The 12,500-nt window shown below is 39.0% G+C and overlaps 1 protein-coding gene across 1 annotated transcript in view; it reads right to left on the reverse strand.

The window, feature by feature from the left end:
* The window catches only part of LOC106878080 (uncharacterized), a 217,030-nt gene that overhangs the window by 197,913 nt on the left and 6,617 nt on the right, over positions 1–12,500 (reverse strand). The window contains exons 3-4 of the mRNA XM_089342991.1: positions 9,235–9,271; positions 4,532–4,652 (exon numbers count right to left, since the gene is read on the reverse strand). Of these exons, the coding sequence (XP_089199117.1) occupies positions 4,532–4,652; positions 9,235–9,271 (158 nt within the window). The remainder of the gene's footprint in view (positions 1–4,531; positions 4,653–9,234; positions 9,272–12,500) is intronic.

Below are 12,500 nucleotides of genomic sequence, written 5' to 3' on the forward strand. Positions count from 1 at the left end.
CAACTGTGTCATGCTGAATATCCCCGAGAACTACGTTAAGGGTACATGTGCCTGTGGAGTGTTCAGCCACTTGCATGTTAATTTCACAAGCAGGCTGTTCTGTTGATCGGATCGACTGGAACCCTCGACGTCTTAAGCGACGGAGTGCCAACAACAACAATACATATACACATACATATATGTGTGTGTGTGTGTGTGTATTACTGGCACCGTGACAGTTACAGCAATGTGGGTTCCAGTTGATCCGATCAATGGAACAGCCTGCCCATGAAATTAATGTGCAAGTGGCTGAGCACTCCACAGACATGTGACATGTGACACTCCACAGGCACAGAGTGTGACAAGGCTGGCCTTTTGAGGTACAGCTACTACTCATTTTTGCCAGCTGAGTGGACTGGTGCAATGGGAAATAAGGTGTCTTGCTCAAGGACACAACACATTGCTGAGAATTGAACTCATGACCTCAAGATCTTGAGCTGAATACCCTAACCACTGAGCCATGAGCCTTCATTTTTGTGTTCTTTTATTTTTGTATTCTTTTATTTTTGTATTCTTTTATTTTTGTATTCTTTTATTCTTTATTCTTTCACTTGTTTCAGTTATTTTGACTGTGGCCATGCTGGGGCACCGCCTTTAGCTGAACAAATCGAACCCAGGACTTATTCTTTGTTAGCCTGGTATTTCTTCTATCATTCTCTTTTGTCAAACTGCTAAGTTACAGAGATGTAAACACACCAATATCGGTTGTCAAGCGATGGTGGGAGGGACAAACACAGACACACAAATACCTACATACATACATACATACATATATACATACATACATACATACATATATATACATACATATATGTGACATGGCTGGCCCTTTGAAAAACAGGCACAACAGTAACAGGAAGTAAGAGTGAGAGAAAGTTGTGGTGAAAGAGTACAGCAGGGTTCACCACCATCCCCTGCCAGAGCCTTGAGGAGCTTTAGGCGTTTTCACTCAATAAACACTCACAACGCCCGGTCTGGGAACCGAAACCATGATCCTATGACCGCAAGTCTGCTGCCCTAACCACTGGGCCATTGTGCCTCCACTGTGTGTGTATATATATATATATATATATATATATATATATATCCTCATCATCGTTTAATGTCCGCTTTCCATGCTAGCATGGGTTGGACGATTTGACTGAGGACTGGTGTGCGAGCCATGTACAGAGATGCTGCCAGTAAGGTGAGGGTTGGAAATGAGTACAGCAATGAATTCCAGGTAGAGGTAGGGGTCCACCAAGGTTCCGTCCTCAGCCCCCTCTTATTTATCATAGTCCTCCAGGCAATCACAGAAGAGTTCAAGACAGGTTGCCCCTGGGAGCTCCTCTATGCTGATGACCTTGCCCTAATTGCGGAGTGACTATCAGAACTAGAGGAGAAGTTTAAGGTGTGGAAGCAAGGACTAGAATTGAAGGGCCTTAGAGTCAACCTAGCTAAAACCAAAATCCTAATAAGTAGGAAGGTAGATAAAACACAAACCCCTTCAGGTAGATGGCCCTGCTCAGTATGTAGAAAAGGAGTAGGTAATAACTCTATAAGATGTACCTGGTGCAAGCTATGGACACATAAGAGGTGCAGCAACATCAAAGGCAGGTTAACTAGGAAGTTAGTTTTTGTTTGTGGCAGATGTTCAGGTGCAATAAAGACTGTAAACCAACAGGAAAAAACTTCTATCTCATTCCAGGGTGAAAAACTAGAGGTAGTCGATAGCTTCCGCTATCTGGGCGACCAAGTTAGTAGTGGGGGTGGGTGCGCTGAAAGTGTAGCTGCTAGAATAAGAATAGCCTGGGCAAAGTTTAGAGAGCTCTTACCCCTGCTGGCGACAAAGAGACTCTCACTCAGAGTAAAATGCAGACTGTATGACGCATGCGTACGAACAGCCATGCTACATGGCAGTGAAACATGGGCTGTAACTGCTGAGGACATACGTAAGCTCGCAAGGAATGAAGCCAGTATGCTCCATTGGATGTGTAATGTCAATGTGAATACCCGTCAGAGTGTAAGTATCTTGAGACAAAAGCTGAACATTAGAAGCATCAGTTGTGGTGTGCAAGAGAGACGATTGCGCTGGTATGGACATGTGGTGAGAATGGATGAGGATAGCTGCGTGAAAAGGTGCCACACCCTAACAGTTGAGGGAACCCGTGGAAGAGGTAGGCTCAGGAAGACCTGGGCTGAGGTGGTGAGGCAAGACCTTCGTACATTGGGCCTCACCGAGGCGATGACTACTGACCGAGACCTTTGGAAATGTGCTGTGCGTGAGAAGACCCGGCAAGCCAAGTAAGATCGTTGCCAGTGCCCCTGGACTGGCTCTTGTGCGGGTGGCACATGAGATGCACCATTTTGAGCGTGGCCATTGCCAGTACCGCCTGACTGGCTCCCGTAGGATTTTCGAGCGAGATCGTTGCCAGTGCCCCTGGACTGGCTTGTGTGGGTGGCACATAAAAGACACCATTTCGAGCGTGGCCGTTTTCGTGCGGGTGACACGTAAAAGCACCTACTACACTCTCTGAGTGGTTGGCGTTAGGAAGGGCATCCAGCTGTAGAAACTCTGCCAAATTAGATTGGAGCCTGGTGTTGCCATCCAGTTTCACCAGTCCTCAGTCAAATCGTCCAACCCATGCTAGCATGGAAAGCGGACGTTAAACGATGATGATATATATATATATATATACACACACACACACACATATACATAGTAGTCGTAAACAAGTGTCACCATCATACAAGTGGGACTCTTTGTTTTACTTATATTATTCTTATAATATTTATAAGAGGGAGACAGGGAAAGGGAAAGAGAAACAAAGAGAGAGAGTGGCACAAAGAGACAGAGAGAAAGACAGACAGAGGAGCAAAGAGAGAGTATATTTCTTATAAACATAAACAGGTGCAGGTGTGGCTGTGTGAAGGCACAGGCGCGGCTGTGTGGTAAGAACCTTGCTTCCCAACCATGTGGTTTACAGGTTCAGTTCCACTGCATGGCACCTGAGGCAAGTGTCTTCTACTATAACTTCAGGCTGACCAAATCCTTATGAGTAAGTTTGGTAGATGGAAACCAAAAGGAGCCAATACTGTATGTGTGTGTGTATAAAATATAATTAAGATTCAGTTGAATTAGGTTCTTAAATTGAGGCATCTCGTTAGATCGGTCTAATTTGCACACCTAAACAATATCAGGTGAATATCAAACTCTGTGTAGAAGTGTTTGCCCTTGATATTCTTGCAGTGTATGCAGATAACACAACCCAGCTTTGTGAAGAGATCTGCTCTTGTTTGTTCAGATATGTACTTCATATAGAAATACAAAAGTACTTTCTTTAAAATTTCCAAAGTGCAGATTCAAGGGTAGGTGAATAAAATATAACTGAGTAACAGATGTATAGGTGTCATTCACCTGTACATTTTTGTTACTCATTTATATTTTGTGTGTGTATGTGTGTGTAAGATGAAAAGAACAGAAAATAGAGATAAGGAAGTTAGTAATTGTTTATCATTAACAAATTGGCCATCTTCACTTCTTACAGCTGTTTAATGTATAAATTTGCAATTAAATTATTGAGTATTAATTGAAACAGCTGTAAGAAGTGAAGATGACCAATTTGTTAATGATAAACAATTATTAACTTCTTTATTTCCATTTTCTTTTCTTTTCTTCTTTTAAATGGATATAGACTATATGCTCTATACATATCCATTATTTTATGGGTATTTTATTGCCGAAAAATACTAGGTATTGAACCAGTATTTCCTTTGAGGCAACCATCCTTTCACAAGGCTAACATACCTTCCAATTAGATTATATATATATACATATTTGAAACTTAAACCTGTTTTTTAGTGTAAAAGGGATTTTCCTATAACAATTATTTTTTTTTTTAAATGTTATAAAAATGAGAATGTTTTACATATATGTGTGTGTGTGTATGTGTGTTTATATATGTATGTGTGTCTATATATATATATATATATATATATATATATATATATATATGAATGTATGTATGTATGTATGTAAGTATGTATGTATATATGTCTTTGTGTCTGTGTTTGTCCCCCAACATTGCTTGACAACTGATGCTGCTGTGTTTATGTCCCTGTAACTAAGCAGTTCAGCAAAAGAGACCTATAGAATAAGTACTAAGCTTACAAAGAATAAGTCTTGGGTTTAAATTCTTCAACTAAAACCCTTCAAAGCAGTGCTCCAGCATGGCCACAATCAAATGACTGAAATAAATAAAAGAATAAAAGAACAAATGATTTTTTCCCCTTCGTCATGCATGAGTGGCTGTAACATCAGTGAATTCTTTGACTTCCTCTCTCATAGAAAGAGACATCTTTTTTTCTGGAGGTTATACCTTCACTAAGAATTGAACCTGAACAGCCAGTGTTACTGTATAACATAAAAAAGAAAAAGACCCACCCACAGCTGTAATTTTCACACAACCCCTCCCCTGCTCCAACAATCAAAACCCTTGAGGAACAAACTTACCCGAACGTTAGCGGAAAATGTGCTTGCTAGAACCTTCTTAATCATGACAACTTCATCATGATCTTCTTTATGAACGTGGATCAAATCCACAAGGCCTGATGGTAAGATTTGAAACAGAAACCTGTCGGGGAACAAGAAAGAATGCTGTAGTATCGCTTTTATGAAGAATTTCTTTGTCATGTAAGTTTTTTTATTACTCTCATCTACCTTCAGTGTTCTTGGACAATCCTGCATGTTAAATATGGCATCAAAATGATTTCAAAATAATTTAGACCCCAAAAATCAGGACACATCTTATACTTGGTAGCTTGTTATACACAGTAGACTATGTGTATGTGCATGTGTGTGCATGGCCTAGTAGTTAGGATGTAGCACTCACAATCATAAGATCGTTGTTTCAATTCCCAGATTTGCAGTGCATTATGTCCTTGAGCAAAACACTTCCCTTCACCTCCAGTAGACTGGAGCAACGTAAAAATGGATAATCTTCCAAAATAATGCAATGTTTAAGCTATGTCCTGAGGTGAAAGATATTGTTTGTTAAATAATTATTTTGAAGGATATTTTGCAGTTTGCATTAATGCAGTAATTTATTTATTATTAAATATAATAATATCAATTATTCTAATTTCACGACAAATTGTTTCATAACTTAAAAAAGTTATGAAACAATTTGTCGTGAAATTAGAATTTTCTTACTGTTAAAATTTCATCAAACTACTTCTTTGTCATCTGTAACTTTACATATATTATTATTATTATTATTATTATTATTATTATTATTATTATTATTATTATTATTATTACATTAAGGGCTGTTACTATCAGGAAAGCCACATGCTGGAAAGAGACACAAAAGTCAGACTACTTTTTCAAAATATACACACGTGCTGAAATCGAGGAAATGAACAAAGAAAAATATTCTTTTAAAAAGGTTCAGTTGTATATTGAAACGATTTCATGATCAGCACTGTAACACGCTCTCCACTTGTCAGTGCAAACATAACCAGAAACATATAAATATAAACACTTATACATACCTTACAAACACTCTACTTATAGCAACAGTCCTTAATGTAATAATGTATTTCTAAAAATTATATATTTTGTATTAATTTTTTACCTTAATTGGTTTTACACGCTGGCTACTTGATATAGACTTTATCCTTATATCTAATTGATATATATACATATACATATATGTGCGGGTGTATGTGTGTGTATGTATGTATGTATGTGTGATATATACATACATATATGCATATATATGTATGTCATCATCATCATTGCTGTCATTTAATATCTGCTTTCCATCCTGTCATGGGTTGGATGGTTTGACTGAGGACTGGCAAGCCGGAAGGCTGCACCAGGCTCCAATCTGATTTGGCAAGGTTTCTACAGCTTTTAAATTGGCCAATTATACAACACTGGCATCAGCCACAACTACGATTTCACTTGGCTTGTCAGGTCTTCTCAAGCAAGGCATATCTCCAAAGATCTGTTTGTCATTGCCTCTGTGAGGCCCAACATAAGAGCCATGTCTTCCTTAGTCTACCTCTTCCACAGGTTCCCTCCACTGTTAGGGTGTGACACTTGTTCACACAGCTGTCCTCATCCACATGCAACACATGACCATACCAGTGCAGTCATCTCTCTTGCAAACCACATCTGATGCTTCTTATGTCCAACTTTTCTCTCAGGGTGCTTATACTCTGTCATGTATGCACACTGACATTACACATCCAGTGGAGCATACTGGCTTCATTTCTTTCAAAACTCTGCATGTCATTAGCAGTCATGGCCCATGCTTCACTACCGTACATGGTAGTGAAGCATGGTGGTAGTTATTCGCACACAAGCATCATGCAGTCTACCTTTCACTCTGAGTGAAAGGCCCTTTGTTACCAGCAGAGGTAGGAGCTCTCTGAACTTTGCCCAGGCTATTCTTATTCAAGCAGCTATGTCCTCAGAGCATCCAACCCTGCTACTGATTTGGTCACCTAGGTAACAGAAGCTAGTGGTGGTAGTGGTGGTGGTGGTGCTGATGGTGTTGACGGTGGTGGCGATAGTGGGGATGGTGGTGATGGTGGTGGTGGTGGTGGTGGTGGTGATGGTGGTGATGGTGGTGGTGGTGATGACAGTGATGATGGTGGTGGTAATGGTGGTGGTAATGGTGGTGATGGTGGTAGTGATAGAGGTGATGGTGGTGGTAATGTTGGCGATGGCGGTGTGGTAATAGGTGTGGTGCATGTGTGTGTGTGTGTAATAATGTTAATGGAAGTGGAAGTAATGGATGGTGCATTCCCCCCCACTCATACATGCACTCACACACTCATACACATACATATATCTATACATATATATATATATATATATATATATATATATATATATATATATATATGTTTATATATATATTAATTTCAAAATTTGACACATTTGATACCAATCCATGCGTGAGCCTGCAATCTTCCTTTTTAAATTGACCTAAATTAAAACCTTTCATAAATAGGTCATACAGATTTATGTTCCAAACACAAACTTGATAACAACAAAGTTATTTGACTCTACTTTTTAATTATTTTGTTCTAAAATGGACTCGGGTAAAAGCCATGTATTTTCAAACGGAACATAGGTTGGAAAAAGTTAAGTTGCTTGGCACACCAGCCTTTCAAACTGCAAGTGTGTAAGTGCATGTACACACACACACACCTACATATATCATCATCATCATCATCATCATCATCATCATCATCATCATCATCATCATCATTGTTTAACGTCCGCTTTCCATGCTAGCATGGGTTGGACGATTTGACTGAGGACTGGTGAAACCGGATGGCAACACCAGGCTCCAATTTAATTTGGCAGAGTTTCTACAGCTGGATGCCCTTCCTAACGCCAACCACTCAGAGAGTGTAGTGGGTGCTTTTACGTGTCACCCGCACGAAAACGGTCACGCTCGAAATGGTGTCTTTTATGTGCCACCCGCACAAGCCAGTCCAGGGGCACTGGCAACGATCTCGCAAGTATATATATATATATATATATATATATATATATATATACATATATAGATTACATGATGCCTGTGTAGAAACTGCTATATATGACAATGAGATGTGGTTGTAATTACTTGAGGATATGTGAAGGTTTGAAAGAAATGGAGCAAGTATGCTTCACTGGGTGGGTTAATGTCAGTGTGCATATATGACAGAGTGTAAATGATTTTTAAAGAGAAAAACTGGGTAAATGAGATACCAGATGTAATGTACAAGAGAGAAGACTGTGCTAGTAAGGTCATGTAATGTGTATGAATGAAGACGGTTACATTTGTTTTTGATTTTGTTGACTACACAGTATAGTAGGGTCAGTTGGGCACCATCTATGAGAAAACAACACCATGATACAATTCACTCTGCCAGAAATTTGGAAACAACATGCTGTACTGCTTAACATTCATGCCAAAAGCTCTAATAGGAAAATTTCAGAGTGTTTAGATATCAATCTGAGGACAGGAGTGATCACAAGTAATGGCAATGTTATGCTGCCATTTATCTTCCCCCATGGCCTCAGACTCAACACAGAGGCCTACATCAAGTGCCCGGGATCAAGAGGGTGACTGCTGAAAGACCTTATGCCTGGCAACTGGACTCTGCACCATGCCACACAAGCAGGAGAACGCAGTCATGGCTGTCAGACAATTTCTGTGACCACATCACCCATAAGATCTGGCCATCTAATTCCCCAGACTGCAACTTTCTTGATTATTATGTGTTGGGTGTTATTGAACAAGAGACCAACAAAACTCCTTGTAACACCAAAGATGAACTGAAGGCAAGGATTATGACAGCATTCACCAACTTAAGCAAGGAGGCTATCCAGAGGAGTTGCAGGAGTTTCCAAAGTCATCTGGAGGCCATGGTTGAAGTCAATGGCGATTTTATTAAATAAATTTACTCTTTAGCATTTCAAGATATTTTTAAGGAATTTTGGTAAATAAATCTGCTAAAATGAGATGTCAATGTTATTTTCATTTTTGCGTGATTTAGACAACAGTTTATTCACCTGCATATATATATATATATATATATATATATATATATATATATCATCATCATCGTTTAACGTCCACCTTCCATGCTAGCATGGGTTGGACGATAGGGAGGTGCTACTATTATAGTTCAAGTACATTCAGCTGGAATCTGGTGTTAGGAATGTTTCTGAGAACATGAGGAAAACGAATAAAAAGTAGAAAGAGTTTTATAACAAAAATAATTGTAAACAAATATTTTATTAATCATCTTACTTGTCCTGTTCTCTTTCCTGTGTACACATGGGTCATTGTGTGTATGCGTGTGTGTATGTGTTTGTGTTTTGTATTTGTGCGCCAATGTGTGTGTGGAGTGTGTGTGTGTGTGTGTGTGTGCTTGAGTGCCTATGTGTGTGTGTATGTGTTTGTATGTGTGACTTATGTGCATGTGTGTGTGTGAATGTATTTCTGTAACTATGTATGTGTGTGTGTGTATGCATGCATGTGTGCGTGTGTGTGTGTGTGTGTGAGTAAATGTGACTCTGAGTATGTATGTGCATGTGGGTGAGTGTGTGAATATGACTTAGTATGTTTGTATGTGAGCATGCGTGTGTATGTGTGTGTATGTGTGAATGTGTGTGTTTGGGTGTGTGTGTGTTTGTGTACTTACGCTTTGCTCAAATCCCACTTCTTTGGGTTTTCTTGATCTGTATCAACAAAGAAAGAGAAAATGTTATGACAACATAGGTGTATACATATGGGGGGGGGTGTTCGTGTGTGTGTGTGTGCATGTGCACATGTGCACGTGTGTATGTGTGTGTGTGTGTGTGCATGCCAGCGCCCGCTGCATGTGCGTGTGTGCACATGTGTGTTTGTGTATTCACATACACACATAAAGGGAGAGAGAGAAAGATAGATGGATGGAGATAGATAGATAGATAGAATTTGAACTTTAGATTGCATGTGTGTGTGTGTGTGTGTGTGTGTGTGTGTGCATGTGTGTGTGTGTGTGTGCATGCGTGTGTATGTGTGTGTGCATGCGTGTGTGTGTGTGTGTGTGTGTGTATTCACATACACACACACTAAGTGAGAGAGAGAAAGATAGATGGATGGAGATAGATAGATAGCTAGCTAGATAGATAGATAGATAGAATTTGAACCTTAAATTGCTTGACAAATAACCCGTATTTAGCATTCCATGTATATTCTATTTATGTCATTGTAATATATATATATATATATATTGGAGCCTGGTGTAGCCATCTGGTTTCACCAGTCCTCAGTCAAATCGTCCAACCCATGCTAGCATGGAAAGCGGACGTTAAACGACGATGATGATGATGATGATGATATATATATATATATATATATATATATATATATACGCTAATGTACACATGCCTTAATGTGTACATTATGTCTTATAAACAATCTCTAATCCCCAAACCCCAAATTCTTAACAAATTTCAAAGACATGAATAGGAATACTCGTGGGAATACACATGTGCCTATGAAAAGCTAATAAAAGTCTCTCTTGAAAAGTTTCAAGACTTCTAGAATGCACCTTGTATGCATGTATGTGTATATATATATTATTTTGTTTAAAAGAGTTCCAACACTGTCTGTTTTTTATGTTTTATTTATATTCCTGCAAAACCAATGTGGGATATAGAATATGGAATATACAATATATAATATAAAATAAAAATGGATGGTACAATGAAATAAAGTATTGAATGTCTTATTGAATATATGGAATATGTCTTATTGAATAGATGAAATATTGAGTGTTCAATATAAAGGATTAAATATATAAAGGCGAATACGTATTTTCTATACCTTGTGGTATTTCATCATGGCCGGTATGACAGACTTTAACAGACTATATATATATAAATCTTTTTCTTTTATTCTTTTACTTGTTTCAGTCATTTGACTGCGCCATGCTTTTTAGTTAGAGAAATCTTTGTAAGCCTTGTACCGTGAAATGGGGTTACTTTGAACAGAATATAATATTTTATTTCCTCTTATTGCTTGTTACTAAAATTTCTTACAGAAATTGTTTAAATGTGTTGTTAAACTTTAGAATTATATTTCTATGATAATATAATTCCAATACATTAAAGTAAAATTCGTAAATATAACTTTGATTATCCACTGGTTATACCTGGATATATTGAGGGAATGGGAGACTACAGGGTAGCAATGATAGTGAGCAGGGCAGTGAGGACAGGATTGGGGAGCTAGAGATAAGGGTAATGCATGGGAAAAGGAAATGTGAGGAAGAGAAGAGATGCAGTTTGGTTTGTTGGGGTAGGATGTGAGAAAAGTTTTAATGTTACATGTGGGTGGAACACACAGCACTCCTAGAATTCAGTTTTGCTGAAGTATATGTGGAGAGGAGGCCGTTTAGGTGTAGCACATTAATCATCCTAATGATCAACGTGCGGTATTTTTTTAAATTATTTTTGGGGGTTAGAGTCATGATGGCATCATGCTAGAACTCTTCCGGTAAAATATAGAACTGTACTATACAACCCTGTGTTGAACTACACTATCGAATTGTGTACTATACTATGTTACACTATCCAATGCTATACTGGCACTCTGTTGATTACGGCAGCAAAGGTTCCAGTCGATCAACAGAACAGCCTGCTCGTGAAATTAACATGCAAGTGGCTGAGTACTCCACAGATACTTGCATACCCCCAACGTAGCCCTTGGGGAGATTCAGCATGACACAGAATGTGACAAGGCTGGCCCCTTTGAATTACAGGTACTATTCAATTTTGCCAGCTGAGTGGACTGGAACAATGTAAAATAAAGTGTCTTGCTCAAGGACATAACATGCCATCAGAAATTGAACTCACGACCTTTTGATTGTGAGCTAAGTACCCTAACCACTAAGCCCACATGCTTTCACTCACTATCAAAATAAAAAAAATCAAAGGTCCTTCCTGAGCCATTGTCTCATAAGGCTGCTTTTGTAGATCATGTGGGATATATATATTCCCTGCTTCCTGGATGGGAGGCTAGACCATTACGGGGTTACTCACTTTGCAAGCTGATTGGACTGGACCAATACGAAATGAAGTGTTTTGCTCAAGAACACAATGCATTGGTCCGCCCAGGAATTGAAACCACAATCTTACGCTCATGAGTCCAATGCCTTAACCACAAAGCCACACACCTCCAAAGGTCCTTCCTGAGCTATAGACTCATAAAACCAGTTTCGCGAGATTTCTGTGGAATATATATTCCCCTCTTCTTCCCCTGGACAGGACACCAGTCCTTCGTAGAACTACTCACTTTTACCAGTTTAGTGGACTGGAACAACATGAAATAAACACATCGGCCGGTTCTGGAATTGAAACCACAATTTTAAAAATCACGTGGTGGTAGTGGTGGTGGTGATGGTGGTGGTGGTGGTGGTGGTGATGGTGGTGATGTGGCAGCAGCAGAGGCAGTTGCGAAAGTGGAGATGGCGACAGAGTAAGTGGTGGTGGTGGTGGTGGTGGTGGTAGTAGTAGTAGTAGTAGTAGTAGTAGTAGTAGTAGTAGTAGTAGAAGTAGTAGTAGTAGAAGAAGAAGTGATGGTGGTGGTGGTGGTCATCATCATTGGATGGTAGTGGTCATAGTGCTGGAGCTGGTGGTGGTAACAGTTGTGATGTTAATAATAACAGTGACTTTAATGATAATTACAATGGTGATGATGGTGGTGATGATGATGACAAAAATGACGATAACAACGATGATGATGATGATGATGATGACGAAAATGATAATAACAATGATGATGATGATGATGATGATGATGATGACAAAAATGACAATGACAACGATGATGATAATGACGACCTTGATCATAGTGCCATTTGTAGTGAGTGTGTTAATAGTTCTGGTGAGAGTGATGATAGAAGTGACAAAGTAATATGAT

The sequence above is a fragment of the Octopus bimaculoides genome, chromosome 26, assembly GCF_046866305.1.
Source record: "Octopus bimaculoides isolate indiv1 chromosome 26, ASM4686630v1, whole genome shotgun sequence".
NCBI lineage: Eukaryota > Metazoa > Mollusca > Cephalopoda > Octopoda > Octopodidae > Octopus > Octopus bimaculoides.